Below are 23,006 nucleotides of genomic sequence, written 5' to 3' on the forward strand. Positions count from 1 at the left end.
TGCAGGCATACAACTACAAGGTAACTAGTCAATGGTGCGCATGAAGATTGTTCATGCTTACATTAATGCCACACATACACAAACGTATCCTCATACCTGCCCATGACCCCTTACTAGCTAGCACAAACACTTCACTCCTATTATAATAAAAGGGGCAATATAGTGATAAAGTGGAGAGAGATACAGTTGTCTGGTACTTAATATTAGTCCTAATAAGCCCAGAAAATAAGCCTAGCACTTTCATAAGTGTGCTCCTGATGATGGGGTTACGTTGCATTACACACACATCTCTCCTATAACCTGCAGCAGCTGGCACAGTGTGCTGCTCAGCTTTGGCTATGGCTGGGATGATGACGTGGCCTGCTGGGGCTGAGCAGCAGGCAGGAAGCCCAGGCAGCCACAGCATGGTAGATGAGATGTCCCGCCTGCCCCCATCACCAATGCACTGTGAGGAGGAGATGGGCGACCTGATGGAGGTGCTGCCGCGGGATCTGGCCTCCATATTCTCGGACACGTACACTGAGGAGGAGCGCTATGCGTTCTGTGGGCAGGAGCTGCGCATCACCCAGCACTATGGAGCAAATCTCGGGGTAGCAGCGCAGGTTTGGGACGCTGTAAGTAGCAGGAGGAGCGCTGTGCAGCGGGGCGTGCTTCCAGCACTGAGCACTATGTATGCGTGTCCCGGCCCGGGTGCCGCAGCTGCTGCAGGCCGGCGTGAGACGTGGAGCCCGGCAATGCTGCGCTCCTATTGCAGGGGAGCGTGCCGTGTACGTGTGGCCCCAGCAACTAGCCCTTTTCACAGTCCGATCACGGTGTGGATCACTAGGTCGTCAGTCAATTGGTCCAGACAGGGAAAAGATCAACACACAGTAGGTTGGCATGGACGAAAGTTTAACACATGAAAAAGTCGACATGAGTTTTTCAAGTTTTTGTCTGTTGACACGGTCCCCCAATTAGTGTAGCACATACCCTTGCTTCGAGTTAGCTCTGCTCACTGTTCCAGTCCCAGTTGTAGTCCACATGGCATAAGTATGAACAAGTTCTGTGAAAAAAAAATAGTGAAAAACTCATGTTGAACTATTCATGTTTTGATCTTCATCAATGTTGACCTACTTACTGTCAGCCTAACAGCTGGAACCATCACAGTGTTGTGTGTTTTAGGGTTTTTGTTTTTTTACACAGTACTATGGGCATACTTGCCTATCTGACCCTCTCCATGCGGGAGAAAATGCTCTGTTCCTGGCCTTCCCTGGTAATGTATGATTGCCATCACCTGTGGGAAGCTAGGCAAAGGTTTTCACCGGGTATGGGTAAAAACCGGACCAGGACAAAACCCCCGGACCGCCGGACCAGACATCAAACTCTGCATTTTGGAGCTTGTAGCGTCCTGTCCGGGGGTGTCCTGTCTGGGGGTTCTGCCTGTGACACCTGTCACCAGGTAAAGGAGGAGGGGTAGAATAAAGTCTCCCTGTATGGTCCGGGCATGTAGCAAAAACCGGACGGTCCGGACCACAGGGGGAGGCTGTAATCTCCCCTTCCCCATGTCCCTGATAATAGCTATCCACAGGGATCCCCCGGACAAGACACCCCCCGAAAAGGACACCCCCCGGACCGGACCCTATAAGCTCCGGACTGCAGATTTTGATGTCCTGTCCGGCGGTCCAGAGTTTAGTCCGGTCCGGTTTTTACATAGTACCGTTTTCACCACAGGAGATGGCAATCATACATTACCGGGGAAGTCCAGAAACAGAGCATTTTCTCCCGCATAGAGAGAGTCAGGTAGGCAAGTATGAGTGGATTCAGTATTGAATCCCGGCGGTCGGGATCCCGGCGTTCAGAATCCCGACGCCGGAATCCCGACAGCCGAAATGCCGACAAGGGGGGGACGTGGATCGCCCCCCCTTGCGGGCTCGCTGCGCTCGCCACGCAGCGGGCCCGGTGCCTCGCTACGCTCGGCACACTAATTTATTCTCCCTCCAGGGGTGTCGTGGACACCCCAGGAGGGAGAAAGTGTCGGCATTTCGGTGGTCGGGATTCCGGCGTCGGGATTCTGAACGCCGGGATCCCGACCGCCGGGATCTTAACTGCATCCCAGTATGAGTATGGGGCTACAAACAAAAATTAACTAGCTCTTGGCACCAGAAGTAAAATTTTAGGGGCCTAGTCATTTTTTTTTTTTTTTTTTTTTGCTGAAGCACAGTTACCTGTGCCTCAGGGTTCCAATCGATTAAGACACTTTTCAATCAGTGCTAAAGCAAGGTTAAGCCATGTACACGGCACAATGTGCTAGGCAATTTTGATTAGATAGGCAAAATTGCCTAGCAAGGTTAGCCACAATCGCACCCAGTGTACACTGCCGGCGATAGCAATGTGCCCAGCCAGCCCCTGCTCTAAATGCGCCTGGAATGGTTTGTCCCTGGGTAGAATTGGGGTAAATGCCTGTCGGGACCCCGTCCGGCACCCAAAGTTTTGGAAACCGCAGCCCTGGAAGGTCCATAGAATAGTGGGCAGCTTCCTAGTGGACATTAACACGGCGCTTATCACAACCTGTATATCTGTGAAATAGATACAAGTATATTGCAGTATCTGATTGGTTTCCCCCCTCTGCACCACTGAAATGTGGTTAAAAGATATCTAATACAGGTTTAGTATCTCTTATCCAAATTATTCCGAAATCTATACATTCCAGAAAGTGGGGAAAAAAAATTCTTGCTAAAAACCTACTGGGGACATTTGTAACAGCACTACTGAGGACATGATATGTAACTGGCACTACTGGGTACATCTGTAACAGCACTATTGGGGACATGATATGTAACTGGCACTACCGAGGACATGATATGTAACTGGCACTACTGGGGACATCTGTAACAGCACTACTGGGGGCATGATATGTAACTTGCACTACTGGGGACATCTGTAACAGCACTACTGGGGGCATGATATGTAACTGGCACTACTGGGGACATCTGTAACAGCACTACTGAGGACATGATATGTAACTGGCACTACTGAGGACATGATATGTAACTGGCACTACTGAGGACATGATATGTAACTGGCACTACTGAGGACATGATATGTAACTGGCACTACTGAGGACATGATATGTAACAGCACTACTGAGGGCATGATATGTAACTGTCACAAAATATGTGCAAGACGATTGCTTTCCATTCAAATTCAGTACCTGAGATAGTACACAAACTTTGTTTTGAAACCTTGTTTTATGCAGAAATTAAATATATTTGTGTGTATTTCATGTGGTTGATGTGATTATACAGCATAAATCCAAGATACCTCAAGATATATCATTGAAATATAAAAATATTTTGAAATACGGAATAATCTGTTATCCAAAATTCTCTTGGTCCCGAGCATTTTGGATAATACCCCTTTTACACCAAAAACCCTGGTCGGACCCTGGTCTTTGAATGCTGGAGTATCCAGGGTCTGACCCTGCTTTATACCCCATTTACACAGCACTTTGACCTGGGTCGGACCTGGGTCTGCACCATTTACACTGAACCTGGGTCAGCCCTGCCTTAAATAATATTTTATATATATATTTATAGAAAAATATATATATATATATATATATATATATATATATATATATATATATAGAAATATATAATATATAGAAATATAATATATATATATATATATATATATATATATATATATATATATATATATCAGGGCTGACCCAGGTTAAGTGTTTTTTTTTTTTTTTTTTTTTTTAAGGTGCTGGGGGTGCCGGAGTGTACCTGTCCTGCCTGCTGTGCTTGGTGTACCTGGGGGTACCGGGGTGCTGGGGGGTGCAAGGGGTGCTGAAGGTACCTGTCCTGTCTGCGGTCGGATCTCAGCGGAGAAGATGATGTGCGCCGTTGCTGTACCACCCCCCCCCCCTCCCCGGCAGACGGTCCCTGCGGCGTATGGAGTGTCAGTGGCGGGGGTCCCTCTGGCGCATGGGAACTAGTACTAGTTCCTATGCGCTGGAGGGACCGCCGATACTGACACTCCATACGCCGCAGGGACCGGCTGCCGGATGCGGGGGTGATACAGCAGCGGCGCACATCATCTTCTCCGCTGAGATCCGACCGCAGGCAGGACAGGTACCCCCAGCACCCCTAGCACCCCCGTACCCCCAGCACAGCAGGCTGACAGGTACCCCTCTCTCCTCAGCAGCCGCAGGGACCCCCCTCCTCCCGCAGCAGCTGGGAACATCTTCCCCAGCGCTGCACGCTGTGGACCCGCTGCGGGTGCCTGCACCCGCAGCGGGACCATTTACACCGACATTTACACGGGTCCTATCCGTGTTTTACCCAGGTCAGGACCTGGGTAGAGGACCCGTGTAAATGGAAACGGATACCCCCCATTTACACCGCCGCGGATCCGGGTCTGACCCGCCGCTGACCCGGATTTTTCGGCGGTGTAAAAGGGGTATAAGGGATACTCAACCCATCGGTTTAACCTGGATTACTGAGACATCTTACGTTGTATACTATTAGTATATTCTCCGCCATTCCCTCTGGCTATTCAGTCTACACCACACATACAGTACTGTACCTTTCTTATTCCTACCCTTGAATGACCCTCAGTTTGTGTATTAATCAACGTGTGTACTTTTCTGTTGCAGGCTTTACATATGTGCCAGTACTTTGAAGAAGAAAAGCTGAATTTCAAAGGAAAGAGAATTATTGAGCTGGGAGCTGGAACAGGCGTAGTGGGAATTCTGATGTCTTTATTGGGTATGTTACCAAGATAGATATGTATAATACAACAATCTGATCAGGATAGTCTAAAGGGGCCTACACATGTGGGGAGTTGAGCGTTCTGTGCGATGCTAGATCGCTCAGAACACAGCGCTTCATAGCAGTGTGCCGCTGAGTGATATGTCAGGGCCAGTGTTCTCTGTTGAGAACACTGGTCCTGACCCCGGCGATCAACTAGATTTGTCCAGCATGCTGGATATTAATCGCCAGGGTGATAGCAACTCCCTGGGCTGCGCATTGTTGTTGCTAACCAACTACAGACAGAGAGAAGTAGGGGCATTTTCTAAGCAATCTAGTGAGATCGCTTAGTAAATGCCAGGGGATCGCTATGTGTATAGGTCCCATTATACAGGCAGTGGTTCTACCTTTCACAAAACAATGGCAATCAGTGCATTCTGCCAGGTCTAGTGTGGTATGGACCATTCTTATCTTCATTAGAAGTAAATGAATCAGTGGCAATGAGTAAGTGCAAGAAGCAATGAGTTGGGTAAGAAGAACGGTGGTCAATTTAATAGATTCCAGAGGATCTGTTATAGGTTGGGTCAACTGTTTGGAATGTCTATAGCACTAATGCGGATCAGAGAGCTGGGATGGTCATTAGAAGAAGCCATGTTCCTAGACCTACATGAAGTTTCCAATCAGAAGAGAGAAACATTGGGTCAAGGCTGAGATGCACAATAATCTGTCAATTCACGCAATAGTCCGATATATAAGCCACCTGGGTATTGTGTCGGAGTGAATGTTCCCTGGTCAGCTCATTGCCCACTTCCTGTCTAATTTCTAGGATATGAGTTCTGTAAATATAAGAGTTGAGATAGCAGCTGTTGAAGCCCACCTGGCAGCACCACCTCCCCCCTGGCAGCACCACCTCCCCCCAGCCCACAAGTCCAGAGATCAAGTTCTGTGAAGTCTTTCAACATTGTTCTTTCTTCCGGATGTTATCAGTTGATTCTTTAGAATGCTTTCCAAAAACTGAGAACCTGAATTTCTAATGTTGGCCTTGCCTCACTATACATGCAGTAAAAAAATAAAAATGAAACACCTTGGTAACTGAGTAAAAACGCTTGGGCACGCCTACATTTTCCCTGACCCTCCCAGCATTTTTCCCAGCGTTTTTCTTGGCACCCCCAGACGCCTGGTTCATGTCAAACACCTTGCGATCGTCTTGCAAATAGAAAAACTAGCAGGACTTCTTCGCTGACCAGGGGCACGCACGCGCATTGCGGACGATATGCATGCGCAGTTTAGCGATAATCATCCTGATCTCGCTGCCTTGAGATCCGGTCTGTATCAGGCCGACAGAGTGAATCAACCATAGTTAACATTTTACAAGAAGTCCTGTTCTTTCCATGAAAGTTAATGTTCAAGCTATAATAACATGAGATGCAGGACTGCTGCTTTGCATAAACACATCAAAGTAAGACATCATTTCATATCACTGCTAGTGACTCATTTTCCCTATTTGCGAGACCTATACCTGGTTTGGGTTGTATCTAGTTTTGTTATACAATCTTTGCTGTTTTAATATCAGCCTTAAAGTTGAGAACGTGTAATAGTGAAAAGTGAGTGTATGAGATGTTCCTCATACCTAGGTAAAATGTTGCTGAACATAGACAGGGCCTGTATTTGTATATAAGCACTTTGTACTTGATTCAAGCAAATACATTTTTCTTTCAAATGACACTTGAATATTAAAAATCCAATTGTTCTGGTGTCAATAGTATCTTAAAAATTAGCCAGGAGAACTGAAGGAATAAAAACAGTATACATTTAGAAGCATGGGCACTTTGTGGGCCCCCTAGTAACAAACTGAAGGGGTCTGTGTCTCAGTGCTTCTTCAGAGACCCCTCCCTGCAGCAGTTATTCATTTTATGCAACATAATATTGTCCTTGTTTATATTCTGAACAATAATAGTTCTCTGGTCAAGATAAGGCCCCATGGCAGTGCCCTAGTTGCTATTACACCTCATTGTGGTGCGCTAGTTAATATTATACCCCATAGCAGTGCCCTAGTTGCTATTACACCTCATTGTGGTGCGCTAGTTAATATTATACCCCATAGCAGTGCCCTAGTTGCTATTACACCTTATTGTGGTGCGCTAGTTAATATTATACCCCATAGCAGTGCCCTAGTTGCTATTACACCTCATTGTGGTGTGCTAGTTAATATTATACCCCATAGCAGTGCCCTAGTTGCTATTACACCTCATTGTGGTGCGCTAGTTAATATTATACCCCATAGCAGTGCCTTAGTCGCTATTACACCTCATTGTGGTGCGCTAGTTAATATTATACCCCATAGCAGTGCCCTAGTTTATATTATATAAATAAAATAAACGTACTACTATAACACTTTATTGTAATGCTTTAGTTAACATTTGCCCCATAGTAGTGCCCTGGCTTATTTTATGAACCATAGTAGTTCCCTAGTTTAAATGATGTAACATTGTAGGGCTGTCGTTACACATCATGCCGTATAATCAGTTAAGTGCAAATATGGTGCATGGCTATAATCAATCATTTCTTATATCCCTGCAGGTGGCCATGTGACTCTGACAGATCTTCCACATATACTTCCACAGATTGAGAAGAATGTGTCTGCCAATGTACGGTCTGATCATGAGCTTAAGGTTTGTGCATTGTCATGGGGACTGGACCAGATGCACTTTCCACAAGACTACGACTTTGTCATCGGAGCTGACATTGTATACTTAAAGGAGACCTATGACCTTCTTCTCCAAACATTGCAGCACCTCTGTGGTCCTCGCACCACCATATTCCTATCTTCTAAAATGAGGAAGGAGCATGGCACCTTGGACTTTTTCCAGGATTTCCTTCCGCAACATTTTAATCTAGAACTTGTTAAAACAAATGTGGAGGAAGACATAAACCTCTACAGAGTTACTCGGTTTCAAAACTGACAGGAAATTGCATATTGCATTTATTATATAGACAGAATCTCCAACCTCATTCCATTGAATCCAACCGACCAGCAATGTAAAATCTCTTGTAGCTTTTTAGTGTTTGCTTTCAGCCCTTCGCTGCTAATATTGCTGTTTTTGTAAAGCGAAAAGCACAGATAACAAGTACAAAGCGTTACACAACCGAGTGTCATTTCAGTCTAGTTTGCCTTGAATGTCTTCGGCTATTCCTATGTTGGGTATGGGTCATAGGGTCGACACCTGAAATCGCTCAACAAGTCTAGGGTCAGAAGGACGAAACAAGCACTAAGTCGACAATGGGAAGGTCAACATGATTTTTTCACATTTCTTATATCTATCGACATGTATACCGTATCACTGCGCTCACCTCACTATTCTATTCTCCCTCCACGCACTAGAGCAGGTATGTCTAAACTGTGGCCCTCCAGCTGTTGTGACACTACACATCCCAGCATGCCTTGCCATAGTTTTAACATTCTCTAATAGCAAAACTGAGGCAAGGCATGATGGGGCTTGTAGTTTCACAACAGCTGGAGGGCCATAGTTTGGAGATGCATGCCCTAGTGGATGGTAGGGTATGAAATTCTGCCTATTTTTTCAAATTGTTAAAAACGATGTCAATCATTTGACTGTCGACCTTCCCATTGTCAACCTAATGCTTGTGTGAATCTATTTCATGAATCAACCTAAGTCCCTGTCAACTTAGTGGTCAACCTAATGTATGTCGACCGTCATACTAGCAACTGTATCCCCCTACATTTACTCCATTGTATTTTCTGCATTCCTGCTGTGCTTTTAATCCATGTCTCTATATAATTATTTTAATTACCCTTGCATACAACTCATAGATGCTGTGCGAGTACTCCTATCTGGTTTTGATAGCAGGGATGTGATGAATCTCACAGTATTGACACAAAATCACATTATAATACATAGATAGAAACACCTAAAATATGAAGCAACATGCTCCATAAATGTCATTCACAAGCCAGTTACTTTAAGGGGGATATTCAATCTCCAGCAAGCACCTCCCATCGGGGAGATGCCCGCCGGGCCCTATTCAATGCTGTCTTCCCTGACAGCATTGAGCAGGGTATCTCGGCAGAATGAGCCCGACATCACTAGCTGTCGGGCTCGTTCTGCCGAGAACAGCCGGGAAGTGACGAGCTGCCGGCTGCAGCTCGCCTCCTCCCGGCCGCAACTTGCGGCTACACCCCCTTTTCGCTCCCCGGCAGGTGGGACATTGAATCCCGTCTGCATGTTCTCGGTCGAGCTGACCGAGAACGGGACTGGGTCACGGCAGTCGAGCAAGCTCGACTGCCGTGACCCTGACATTGAATACCCCCCTAAGTCTTAGGAAGGTTGAATGCAAGAAGGTGGATACATGTCAATACCACATTTTAGAATATTATGTAGATAGGTTTTTTCATTGTGTTCAATATTTCAATGTCTTTACTTACTTTTAGATTTTGTACTTGTGTTTGTAATGTGCTCTACTCTAGGTACAATTTTGTAAAAGTGATTTTGTAATTTAGCAAATATCCATGCAATTGCATCCTATCAATGTACTACATTCCAGCTATGTCACTGAGGCACAATGGCCCTTATTCTGGTTGGTGCGGTAATATCCGCGTGCGTTCGTGCCGCCGATGTTTTGTGTCTGCGCATGTGCAGAGGCGTCTCTGCGCATGTCCGAGCCGGACGCACGGCCACATTCCGCATGAAATGTGTACACTACGAACAGGGGGTGGAGAGGGGCGTGAAGGGCAGTTTGGGCTCATTACCATATGTTTACACCCCGCGTTTCATGGGCGTTCCCATGCAAACGCTGGGCGTACGTATGGTAATGCAGCCGTGACGCACGTGTAGGGGGCGGACATATGACATTGCCGGATGTCAGCTGCCCACCCAGATCCCTGCTTTTGCACGGAGAAATGCCCGTGTGGTCTGAGGTTGCGGGAGCTGCCTGGCCATTCGGTCCTGCGACCATCGAATGATGGGGGAGGTTCCCTGAGATGGAGGAGGTGTATTCATTAGAAATACACGTGCGGTCCGTTCGGACAGCTTCTTACCGCGTACGGACGGAGTTGGCGATCCGTATGGAAGGCGGGGTTTAGGATGCACGGTGCTGGCCGCATATTCGCATCCGGCCGCACCGATCAGAATAAGGGCCAATGTGTTGTTACTGGTACTGGTTCTGCTCACTGTATAGAGGACAGCATCTATGGAAAGCTAGAAAGTCAGAGTATCTCCTAATGAAACAAGTAGTAACAGTGCCACCTACCAGTGAAAAAGTAAACTGCAGTTTTACTATTACAAACTCAGCAGGTATTTTTAATAATAATAATTTGCAAGGTTGGTTACTATAACTATTCCATAATATGTTATCCTGTTACATTCACTTGTTTTAAAGCAATTGTTACAAATGCTCTGTAATGAAAGCTTATAAAACTTAATGTAATGGGGCCTACACACATGCCGATTTTGTGCCATTTTCTAAGCGATTTAGCAAGGTCGCTTAGAAACTAAGCATACATCGGTGTGTGTGTGGGGGCTAAACCGATATAGATGCGCGGCCCCGTGCGTCTAAATCGCATTAAGATTAAGAATGAGCATGTCCCATCAATCTAGCAAAATCGTTTAGCAAGACCCTGCATATTGGGTGCCTTTTGCTTGAGAAGAACCTGGCATGCTTAAATCGCTAAGCAGAATAGCTGAGGCATATCGCTGACACATTTTGCACGTTCTAAGCAATATAGATGATTTTGTGCTCAAAGGAAATCTGCTATGCTAAATCTGGCATGCTATATCTCTGGCCAAAATCGGGATGTGTGTAGGCCCTATTAGAGGGTTTGTTTAAAATGAGTTCAATATATGCTAAGTGGTTCCCAAACCTTTTTGAACCACGGCACCCTAGAGTATCAGAATATTTTTCACAGCAACCCCAGGTCAAGGTTCTTGTTGGAAAATTTATAAAAAGAAGTTAAGTAAATTGTGTTTATACATCATCCCTAGGAGGATCAGTTACGTAGTGAGGAACCAGATTTGCTTTTGTTTGTCCACATATTTCATAGATTGGCTGCCACCAACTCTGGTTTTGCCTATAACTATCATGAATTTGTCCTAGACCACCAACCCAAGACACCCCTGCAAGTGTCCCGAGGCACACGGATTGGGAACCAATGGCTTAATGTGTGTTTATTGAGAGCTTTAGATGACCAAAAGAACTATTTAAAAAATATTTTTTTATACTTACAGTGTATTACTAAAAGCAAGCTACGTAGGTGTGTTGGGAATCTGGGATGCTTCACTATATATGATCCTATACTTGAATATGAAAGTGCCATTGTGTTAATGGCTGTGTAATGAGACCAGGCCCAGTTTTTTGTGCCCTTTATTGTCTTCCATACAGTTCTATATTGTAGCTAACATACTGTAAAGTGATGCCTTTTATTGAGAATTCCTAGGATCTGCTGAACGTTTCACATTTGTATAAGCCATAGATGCTCTTTAGACTTTGGGGTGTATTCAATGCTGCTGGCGAGCTGTGACAGTGAGCAGCGCTGCCTGCTTGCTGTCACAGCTCGCAGGGTCAGTATTCAACTCACGGCTAAATGCAGTGGGCTCCCTGCTTTAGCCGTGAGCCTCGCTGTTTGGGGGAAGTCTCGCTGTCCTCTGACAGAGATTTCCCTGTCTGGTTGAATCGGGTGAGCAGCCAGTGTGGGGGTTAAACAGCGCGGATCGCATGTTTTCTGAGATCCCCACCATTTAATTCCCTTGCCGGCTGCATTGAATACACCCCTTTGTGTTGTGCGGCTGTCAGTGTTTGTGTACTGATGGAATGTTGAGCAGAGGGAATATTGTCCACCCAATGCCAGCTGGAGAATATTTTTAAGCGTTTTGTAATAAAGTTACTAGATAAAATAAAGTGTATTTTCCTACATGTTACATACAGGCTGTTACGTTTCTATTCTTCCTCAAATGTCTGGGGAAAGCAAGGTACAGGAATACAGTTTCTGTTTCACCTAATCTATCAATAAACATGGAAAATTGTTAACAACCTTTTTAAAGTCTACTACTCTATATTTGATATAAAATGCTCTATTTGATAGAAAGATCATTATTTTCTTTGGTTCGATGGAGAGCTGGTTTGAATCAAATGATTTAGACTTTTCTAGAATCAGATAAATGGGATTATGTAGTGGAGAATTGACGTGACTAGTACATCATATAATCTTTTCAGTACCAGCCATGATAGTCTCCCTTTGTTACTAGAATGTATTGAAGCACATTTAACCAAAGGAACTAGTATTTTTCTGATTTTACTGAATGATATGAATTACTGTACTACAAAACTGTTCAAATAACCAAACAAAAAATATTTGACGGTATCTTCAATTATATAGTAACCAGAATAAAAACGGGTCTGTCCAGCGCCTGTGCATGTACTGTACATATATCAATGAATTTAATTAAAATACATTTCTAGATTTTTTCCCCCCAGTTTTGTATTTTCATCTTTCCTTAAAGAGGAAATACTCCGGTAAGGATATCGCTATTCGGGGAGTAATTCGGGAAACCGTGCACATAGATTTCCAAAACGCCTCTGCCTCATTGACAGGCAGAGGCATCCAGGGGAATGGACGTGGGTGGCCAGCGTTGACCAAAATGGGGGAGTGTTGCCCGCATTTTCCAGGAGTGCCAAGCACTGTGCCGCAGACCAGTTACTCACCTGTAAGTCTAAAAACGAGTATCTCCTTATGCACCCCAAAATACGTGTCCCATACCTTGTACCCCAATTACATCATTTTGCACTCTTTCACCCCAAAAATGTCATGTCATTATTGACCAATTCAAAATAATTAAAAACTTCTAAGTGCCTAATTAGTTTTTCAGGGAGATTTTTTTTGCGTGTGTTTTCGCTGACAATTGAATCTGCACTTTTCACGATTCAAGTTATCTTTCTCTCTAGAAATTACCTTTTTTAATTCTATATTAGATGTCATCTACGTATTCTTTAATGTGCATAATACGCAAGCTGGGTACACACCAGACCATATTTTGGAGCCAAATTGGAATGACAAATCACACCTTCTGCTCTGCCGGCACATCACTGATTCTTAATGACAGCATGCTCCTGGTTGTAGCCAATGAATGATATTTAGAAGCGGATGAGCAATATATTGTTTAGTGTCTTTTTGTGCCATCAGCCGCAATCCAGGATCATCTCAAATGTTGCTGTTTTAGCCAATTGGGTGATTTATGCTAAGATTTAAACAAGTCCGTACATCAACCAAAATAAATCAATTTGGGTATTTAGGAATTATGCATTAGAACGTTCAGTTGGCTCCTTTCAAAGCTACTTCAATTATACCTTTAGACTGGAAAATGTTATATACAAACTTGCATTAAAAGTTCTGCATTCCTCTGATCACACTTACTCCTCATTCTCTAATCCACAACAGTGTCATTTCAAAGTTATTTTCCAGTACAAACTTCACCAACCCCATAGATTAATAACAGTCCTGCTTTTCATCATGTCCCCTAACTCAGGACTATTGAAACTTCACATTCAGTTAAACTAGAATGGACTTTAAGATGTAACAGCTTCTTGATGTTCTCTGATGTTTTGAATGAAGACGCGATCAGAGAAGCAATTCATCTTTTTTATCTAACTAAATTGCACAGTATTAATTGTGAGGCTCATACATTTACAAACGTGGTTGAATTTTAATGCTTAGGAATAAAAAAAAAAAAAAACAGGAGCTTAATAAATTAAACACAATCCATAAACACCATCAATCTCTTGTCACTTTCCAGCTGTTAACTGAACACTAATTTAAAGTATTCCTTGATATACATGCTAAAAAGGCTTTCTCCGCAGCATGGCAGACTTTCTAAGCAGAAGGCTACGGGCTAAATCAGGGCTGGGCAATAGTGGCCCTCCAGATGTTGATGAACTACACATACCAGCATGCCTTGCATCAGTTTCAGCATGGCCACATAGCAAAACTAATGCAAAGCATCCTGGGATGTGTAGTTCATTAACAGCTGGAGGGCCACTATTGCCCAGCCCTGGGCTAAATTAAATAGCTGTCAATCTGGGGATATGGTTGTTGGGTCGAACTATGTTCGGTCGACACCCTTAGGTTGACGGGCCATAGGTTGTCATGGCATAGGTCTACAGGGACTTTAGGTTGACATGCCAAAGGTTGACATGGTTTTTAAAAGGATTCTTCAAAAAAAGGTGGTTTTCATATCCTACCATCCACTAGGGCATGGAGGGAGAATAAAATAGTGTGCAGAGCATAACCCGAAGCATGGCGAATGAAGCGGTACACTTATACTGTGTCCTTGTTGACGTAAGTTGACACACCCAAAAAAAAACTTTCACCATGTCGCCATTTTTCCTGTCGACCTAATGCCCTGTTAAGCTATAGTCCATGTAGGCCCAAGTCGACCCAATGACCCATACCCGGCATCAGCAGGTTCCCAATCTGGTTTTGCCTCTTAAATGAATGCTACTTGGGCAGACCTATTCTTTAAAAGCAATATATGAGCGGGCACTTGTATGCTCTTTCCAAGGGAATTATGGCAATCACATGCTGTCCTTAAACGATGGAGCTGGCATGACTAATGTCCTTTAAAATTGTCATAACATTTTTCTCCATCCCTGTAAAGGGAATGGTTTGTTACCATTCCCTGTGCTGTGTTCTCACAAATATCTGTGAGCACCTCAACCTTCATGTGTGTGACCCCTACAGATAATATAAAATAATTGATCTTTTTGTAGTGTTTTGGTTGGGTTTTAACCATTATGGCCCTTATTCAGATCTGATTGCAGTACAAATTTGTTCTCAAAATGGGCAAAACCATGTGCACTGCAGGTAGGGCAGATGTAACATGTGCAGAGAGAGTTAAATATGGGTGGGGTGTGTTGAAACTGAAATCTAAATTGCAGTGTAAAAATAAAGCAGCCAGTATTTACCCTGCACAGAAACAAATTAACTCACACAAATCAAACTCTATCTATACATGTTACACCTTCCCCACCTGCAGTGCACATGGTTTTGACCATTTTTATAACAAATTTGTACTCCGATTAGATCTGAATAAGGGCCCAAGTGAGGATTCAAATCTAAAAACAATATAACTGTATACATACAGGTATATACACACACCCTCCCCAAAGCAGCGCCAGAGCAGGACCTTCTCGGGTGGCAGGATTGCATGCGGTCCTTTTGCATGCGATATGCGATCACAGTCAGGTCTGCCCGGCTACACAAGTAATCCAACAGATGGCAAGTGCAGCTGGTGCAACTTGAAGGCTCCTTTGTGATAGGAAGGGGACCAATTTCGTCTCTTTTCCTGCGATTAATCAAGTCGATTAGCAAGGGAATCTCACCGTGTGTACACAACATTAGACTGGGGTCGTGTCCATGTCACCACGTTCCAACGACGTCATGACGTCATCGATAGGTGCCGTCAGAGGTGCATCCCGGCAGGACGGATGTGCACTGAGGGGATGGGATATAAGGTTTTTGTACTGCCTGATGAAAATCTTAATAGATTGAAACGTTGCTCAATCCAGACTGGTGGAGTTGTGTTGTCTTTTGGAGATCTTGGAGTGCCGCTATTACTCTCATATATATATATATATATATATATATATATATATATATATATATATATATACATTGTCCGTGTGTAACTGAAAAACTGCCATATGCAGCGAGTGAAACTACATCTTTCTCATTTACAGAAACACAGAGGCAATCTCAAGGTAGCAGACTAGCTTTCTTCTCATTTACAGAAACACAGAGGCAATCTCAAGGTAGCAGACTAGCTTTCAAAGCTTTTGCTTTGAGCGGGCTTAGCTAGTACAGTATATCTGCAGATATATTGGGCCATCTGACTGTATGAACGGGCAGTCTGCTGACCTCCTGGACACTTGCTGCTGGCAGCTGATGTCACAAATTCAAATGGCAATCACCCAGCTGGGGATCCTGACTGACACATTGAGCCTATGAGGTGTGTGCTTCTTTCTCAATAGTCTACTTGGGCAACTCGATAGCTGGTCTGTGGAAGCATTGGTCAGGGGTTTACCCAGCCTACTTTCTCAAGCCTGGAACATGGTTGGTCCTTTATCACCCTCCAAAGCTTAGGGCCAGATGCACTAAGCTTCAAAAGTGATAAATAGGAGAGTGATAAACAACCAACCAATCAATCAGCTCCTACCTGCCATGTCACAGACTGTGTTTAAAAAATGTCAGGAAGAAGCTGATTGGTTGATTGTTTATCACTCTCCATTTTATCACTTTTGAAGCTCAGTCCATCTGGCCCTTAGTACAGTTGCCAGTACTTCCTCATCTTTGTGGCCACCGGTCGCCAGTTACCTTAGCCCAGCGATGGCTAACACTCCAGCTGTTGTTGAACTACACATCCCAGCATGCCCTGCATCAGTTTTAGCATGGCCAAATAGTAAAACTGTAGCAGGACAATTACGCTACGTAAGTTCCGTAACGTAAGCGGTGGCCGCAAACATGTGAAAGTACCCATTTGCCCCATTGTCCAAAAGACGGATGTTCATTTCCCAATAAATTACAATTTTGTATTAATTCCCAAGGTAAGATATATATATAAATTGATAGAGGCGATACAAAAATCACGATGATACACCAATGACAAATGAGTTCCAAGGCGTCCCAAGCGCCACAGATTTTTGTTTTTACTGATCATATGTGATTCTAAAGGCAGGTGTAAAAAATAATATTGTTTCGGCACTAAATATACAGACAGACCTAGTGATCCCATATGAAAAAGACGTATTGTGGCTGCTGATTGGCTAGCCCTACCTCTTACAGTTGCCCTACTTGTGTTTTTGTCAGAGCAGAGCACTGTAGTATGATCAGTGTCTCCTATTACGGCACTGAGAGCACACAGTCAGTGCTATACACAGCACCCCGCCCGGGCCTCTCCAAAATGGCCCCCGGAACAAGAATTCACTGCAAGACATATTGTACCTCTAGTGTTTGCGAATTAGAAGTTGGTGTAACGTCATCTTCCAGCGTCCTGTCATTCGTGTGCGGGCAGAATGGCTGCTCTGTCAGGAGTTCTGCGCTTCAAGGTGAGACATGTGCCCGGCGAGGACACTGGACATATATGTATTGTCGCTGCATGTGTGTGATGTACTGATGTCTGTCTGTCCTGGCAGCTCCTCTCCTGGCAGCAGGCTGGGCTCTTCCACACCTGTGCCCGGCGACTGGCAGCAGACAAGGAACTGTTATTGAGACTGAGGAAGAAGACCGGCTACACGTTTATCAACTGTAAGAAAGCGCTGGAAAAGTTCAACAATGACCCAAAGCAGGTGAGAGGCGCCTTACTAAAGTGCCAATTGCAGACAATCAGATTCTGGCTATTCTAGAAGATGCTAGATAAATTCTGATTGGTTGCTATAGGAAACATCAACACTCTTGTAAACCTGCACTTTAGAAGATAAAACTTCTGGTATCATGAGAGAGCAAGTGGCAATTAGGGGAGGGAGCGACTTGTACTGTACCTGGGACTGTGATAAAGTACACCTAACACAGTGGTTCCCAAACTTTCCTGAATCACAGCACTCTAGAGTATCAGTATTCAGTTTCACGGCTTGAATACCTTTTTTTTATTATTGATACTTTTTTTTTTTTTTTTTTTTTTTTTATGTACATTTTGCCTACATATTATCCTTAGGGTCAGTTATGTGTCGGTGTACACTTGTACTTCTGTTTGTCCACATAATTTAGTGAAAATTATATTGGTACTTCATCCTGGAACTAAAGCTGGGTACACACTAATAGATAAATCTATAGATGGATCGGGCAGAGTGTTCTCCATTCACAATGCCCGATCCGTCTGAACTGACATCACAAGTGGGCGGGTGCATTTGCATGTGCCCGCCCACTGAGCTGTTGATTGCCGGGTAAAGCTGCATAGGTGGTCGGCAGGCCGCCTGTACACACAGCACGATGCGCAGATATATCTCTAGATATATTGGACATCGGCTGGGTTGCAGAGTTGACTTGATAAATCTGTGAACTATGCCATTCAGAGATATATCGCTCTTACACACTTGCCGATGGTGCTTTGATATATTGGCCATTCAATGGAATTGCTGATATATAGGCCACACACTGTTACAGTTATGGAAATCCATTTATTTATATATGCAAAGTATACGTAATTTATGCAGTCAGTGGTCTTGGAACCCTTTGTGTTGTGCCCTTAGAAAGATAGTTTATGCAGATCTTATTTTCTTATGGGATCGAGTGTGTGTGTGTGTGTATATATATATATATATATATATATGTATATATATATATATATATATATATATATATATATATATATATATATATATATATACACACACAGACTTTCTGTAAAAAAAAAAAAATATATATATATATAAGTGTATCTTGATGATTTACTATTATGTCTTTGTAAAGGCAGAGGCTTGGTTAAATCAGCAGGCCCAAAAAGAAGGATGGAGCAAAGCATCTAAGTTACAAGGAAGAAAGACTGCAGAGGGTCTTGTGGGTCTGCTTCTAGAAGGCAACAGTGCAGTAATGGTGGAAGTGAGTAAATGAGTGTCTCAGCTGCATTGTTCTGTAGATAAATTAAATACTTAATCATTTTATTCATAGTTCTTTGTATTCATACAATAGGACTTTGTGAAACCAGATATAATATATACCCATTTTAGCATGCAGTCATGAACATTGTCCTAGTAGAAAGCTTTGATGATGAACAGCCTAAAAATGCCAGTAATCTCTGTATATTTCGAGTTGTAAAATTAAGTTACTTGCCCTGACAATCACTCTCTTCCCTGAGGTAAATATTTGGGATTATAGTGTTCATTCAAGCACCCTGCACCTTTCAAAACCTCTGCAGTTCCTCTTTCCTGCCTGTGGGGTCGCGCTTTGCTTTGAAGCTTCTTGCAGAGTATGGTATATTTCTCAGCACTGATATACAGACAACACTTTGCTTGAAGCACCAAATTAGAGCACAACAGACCTGACAGGAAAGGGTAACTGCACAGGTTTTGCAAGGAAGAGGTGCTAGAGTGAAAACTAGAATTAAAGAAGTGCTTATAATTACCTGAGTTTTATATACCATCTTCTTACCTAAATATGCACATCAGCAGAAGGTGATGGATGGTGGGGGCAGTATGTGCAAGGTACCTGCTCTTCTTATTGCATGGTCAGTAGAGGGTGGAGTATTTGCAGTCAAGTTGACACAGTCGCTAAGTAATTGGTCTCCTACTAGTACTTACATTATTTCTCTTTCATTTTACAAGTCATTTAAATACTAAATTGTTTCAGGTGAACTGTGAGTCGGACTTTGTAGCCCGGAATGTGAAGTTCCAGCAGCTGGTTCAGCAGGTGGCTCTCTGTACACTGAGGCATTCCCGGAGTGTCGAGATGAACCAATCTTCTTACATTAAGGTGAGCAATGCACAACAGCGTGCCTTGTTAACTTTTGTAAGTGCCTCATTTGTCATTGCTGAACTTTAACTATTGCACATACAGATGTAGCCGTGCTCATCGTTACCTGATCTCCACTGCTAGTGCTTATTTGTCGCCCCCGATTAGCATCTGCAGCACAGAATCACTACACTGCTATATCGCCACTCTATGCATTTCTGTGAGCCGCGAGAGTGAATTAGACGCACATGCATGACAACAGACTCGCACCAATCACCACGGGAGTTGCATGTGGTGATGGACATCTGTATATATCAGTTTAGGGAATAATGGTTCTTGTAACTGCAGCGATACACCTGCCTTTGCCTGCCATCAGTGATTCAGCCACAAAGCAATGTGGGACAAATGATGTACTGATAAAATATATCTGGTGTACAGAGTGATTCAAGTTTGTTTCTCACTTGTATTTAAGCCTAAAACACTGTAGCCCAGAGGTCCCCAAACTCTGTGCCGCAGCGTCCTGGGTTGGTGTTCAAATTACTTATGGTCAATGGAATAGATAAAGCTAGTGCTGATGGCTGCCAATCATAAAATATGTGGACATGCCGAAGAAAATCCTGTCCATCTTAAAATAACAGAATTTAAGGATCGCAAATAAACACAATCTCTCAAGAAACTTGTGGCCTAGGTGTGCTGTGAAAAAAGTTCTGATACCCTAGAGCAGTGGATCTCAACCTTGGTCCTCAGGATCCCCACACAGTGCACGTTTTCCATGTCGCCACACAGAATCACAAGTGAAATAATTAGCTCCACCTGTGGATCTTTTAAAATGTCAGTGAGTAATGAGTGCACCTGTGCACCTGCCAGGTGACCTAGAAAACGTGAGCCGTGTGCGGGGGCTTGAGGACTGAGGTTGAGAATCACTGCTCTAGAGCACCAAGATAGATAGAAAGAAAGTAAGATGATGGTTCCATCAGATTGTATTAGATCTCATCAAGATACCACCCACTAAATATGTTGGGTTTCTGTAATCGGGTATGGTGGTAATGTGTTGTAATATCAGTGAACAGTGAGTTTTGTATTTTCAAATGGTCTGAAGTCTATTTTTTCATTTCAAGTATGTAACCCCTGTGCCACTTTTACTTTGCGCTGTTCTTACAATGATACACATTTTGGTTTTGGTTTTCAAACTAAAGGGCACCTTGGCTGGAGAGGACATTTTACAGATGAAGAATGACGAGTCCTCCCTAAAAGATGTGCTTGCATTGACAATTGGTATGTATACGGTTGTAATATTCTACTTTCATCTCTAAAAGAGCAAGGACAGAATGCGTTGTCCACCTCTGTAGTTTTGCCAGTTTATTTCTGCCTGACCAGTTATTATAATTGACTCCTTCTCTGTGTTTTGAAGGAAAGCTTGGAGAAAACATGTTATTGAGAAGGGCTGCTTGGTTAACTGTCCCTTCTGGCATGTTCATCGGGTCATACGTACATGGCACCCTGCCTGCAGATTTGCCGTCCTTGGCTAACATGTCATTTGGCAAATACGGGTCTTTGGTTATATGCCAGTTAGCTGATGCAAGCAGCAAAAGCAACATATCTGAACTTGGTCGAAGGCTTGGCCAGCACTTAGTGGGAATGAGCCCCGTGTCGGTGGGGTCTCTAGAAGACGAGTCTGCTGGGGAGTCAGAAACCAGAATGTTGGCCCAGCCTTTCCTGCTGGAGCCCAGTCTAACTGTAGGACAGTATCTGCAGCCACACGGAGTACAAGTCCTGGATTTTGTGCGCTTTGAATGTGGAGAGGACACAGAATGTACAGAAACCAGCCAACCACAATGATTCCTAACAAACTGTTCCCTGCTGGGAAACTTATTACACTGCAAGGTTTTATTTTTATCTTATGAATAATAATGAACGGATAAATAAATGCGATGTAACCAATATCATTATAGTGTTTTGTTTGCCTCATGTGGAGGAAAGACATTCTATGCTTTTATTTACACATTTCAGATGATTCCTGTTAAACACTGATAAACTGCTTCATTTACTCATATTTTGATACTAAGGGTGAAATTTATTCGGGTGAGAGATTCCGAAAGTGAGAGATTTGGTAAGAAATCTCCAGGTTTTTTTAAAGCGGCAATCGATACCACTGCAAAACCAGTTTGGTTTTGCAGTGTAAATGATTGCTGCTTTAAAAAAACTGGAGATTTCTTACCAAATCTCTCAATTTCCGAATCTCTCATTCTATTAAATTTCACCAATAGTCCCTGTCACGGTACCACCGGTCGCCTGCTCCGATACGTCAATCTGAGCAGCGCCGGCCATGACTGGGTTCACTCAGGACACTCGGGTCCTTTCCTTGAGGTACACTGCCACCAGCCAAAACCTGATTTTAGCGCCTGAAACTGCGCAAGGGGCGGCTTGGCTCGCCCCTGACCACACAATACAAGATAACAATGGTAACGTTTTCCAGCCTTTCTCTCCTGAGGCTAATGAGTCTTAGGAACACAGAACCAGAACTGGGAATATGTATTATTTATTCCTAGAAATACTACAGAGCTTTAAACAAAATGCTTACAAGACATTACAATGATTTTAAAAGTACACACAAGTTTTGAATGCAATTTCAGAAATAAAATAAAAAGAGAAAAATGACAGAACCGTATCCTACAATCCTGAAGTGGGGGGGTCCTCCACAAGAAATCTCTCGTCGCCTACAGCCTGCTTGCTTGACCCCCAGGTAGTGACACTGACTATAGGGAGAAGTCTTAGTTATACCTTGCAGACTCCCTCCTCCCTCCCACCCTTGGGATTCCACTCTTTCCATGCTGAAGGAGTGTGGAAGGTCCCTGGCAATGTATTTTTTACAGTCTGCTGTTTTCAAAGTGATTGATCCTCCTTCCTTGCATAGCAGACCCACTGATAAGAGATGTTAAGGAAGGGGACAAACTCTAACCTCTTCTTCTGGACCATGGTTTATGAGGGGCTCAGATCTTATCTTACATCCTGACTCCGGAGGAGTCCACAGATGTCACACTGAGGAAATACAGGCCTCAAACTTAGACCAGGGTCACCTACAGTTTACATACAAGACATGTCCTGATTCCAATACTTACAGGAGACATAACTATTACACCAATATCAGACATACATTCACCGGACAGATAATCATAACAGGAGGCATACGTTAATTTGATCGATCACCTGATCTGATCGTTACACCTCCCCCTTTTAAAATGGCGCACAGAGGTGGTGACCCACGTCACCATCTCCTCAGTGCGCTATTCACTACATCACCCGGACAGGTAGCAGTGGTCTCTGTGCTGAGACAGACTGCCACTGATTCTGCGGGATCTGTACTAACACTTCACTATACTTGACGTCTGTCCTGGCACCACCTGACGCCATAGCCGTGGCTAGGGTGGGCAATGGGCATAGTCCCTGTCCCTCTCGCAGGAGATGGCAAACTAAAAGCACACAGGTGTCCTCGAACCCATAGTCTGTGAGCACACTGATATAGTGGGAGCTGTGTCCATCCCGGCTGATATTGACACAGCCCACCACAGCTGTGCGTCGGACTCCTGGGCACGGATTCTCCCCTGCAGCTGGCAGTTTGGCCTTACTCACTGAGATCAGTACCAGACCATTCCGCCACACCCCAAACGGCCATCCCCCTGGGACTCGTAACTCGGCACGTTTAACTATACCACAGGTGTGGGGCATTCTCCCAGCACTATATACAGACTTAAACATGTCTTCCCAGCACCTCTCCTGAGCTGACTGACCCCCCCTCCCCTTCACTGGGGGGAAGGTCCCCT

At 43.9% G+C, this 23,006-nt stretch overlaps 2 protein-coding genes across 2 annotated transcripts; both read left to right on the plus strand.

Moving 5' to 3' along the window:
- The first annotated feature begins 285 nt into the window (after positions 1-285).
- EEF1AKMT3 (EEF1A lysine methyltransferase 3) lies at positions 286-11,780 on the plus strand. Its single transcript, XM_083169432.1, has 3 exons — positions 286-614; positions 4,643-4,754; positions 7,317-11,780. Exons 1-3 carry the CDS (start codon positions 339-341, stop codon positions 7,697-7,699), a joined length of 771 nt encoding a protein of 256 aa, XP_083025558.1. The 5' UTR covers positions 286-338; the 3' UTR covers positions 7,700-11,780.
- A 4,911-nt stretch (positions 11,781-16,691) lies between these two features.
- Positions 16,692-21,126, plus strand: TSFM (Ts translation elongation factor, mitochondrial). Its single transcript, XM_083169433.1, has 6 exons — positions 16,692-16,847; positions 16,935-17,087; positions 18,208-18,336; positions 19,084-19,206; positions 20,382-20,460; positions 20,597-21,126. The coding sequence occupies exons 1-6, from the start codon at positions 16,815-16,817 to the stop codon at positions 21,022-21,024; spliced, it is 945 nt and encodes a 314-aa protein (XP_083025559.1). The 5' UTR covers positions 16,692-16,814; the 3' UTR covers positions 21,025-21,126.
- The last annotated feature ends 1,880 nt before the right edge of the window (positions 21,127-23,006 follow it).

This window comes from Crinia signifera, chromosome 2 (assembly GCF_055691185.1).
Source record: "Crinia signifera chromosome 2, ASM5569118v1, whole genome shotgun sequence".
NCBI lineage: Eukaryota > Metazoa > Chordata > Amphibia > Anura > Myobatrachidae > Crinia > Crinia signifera.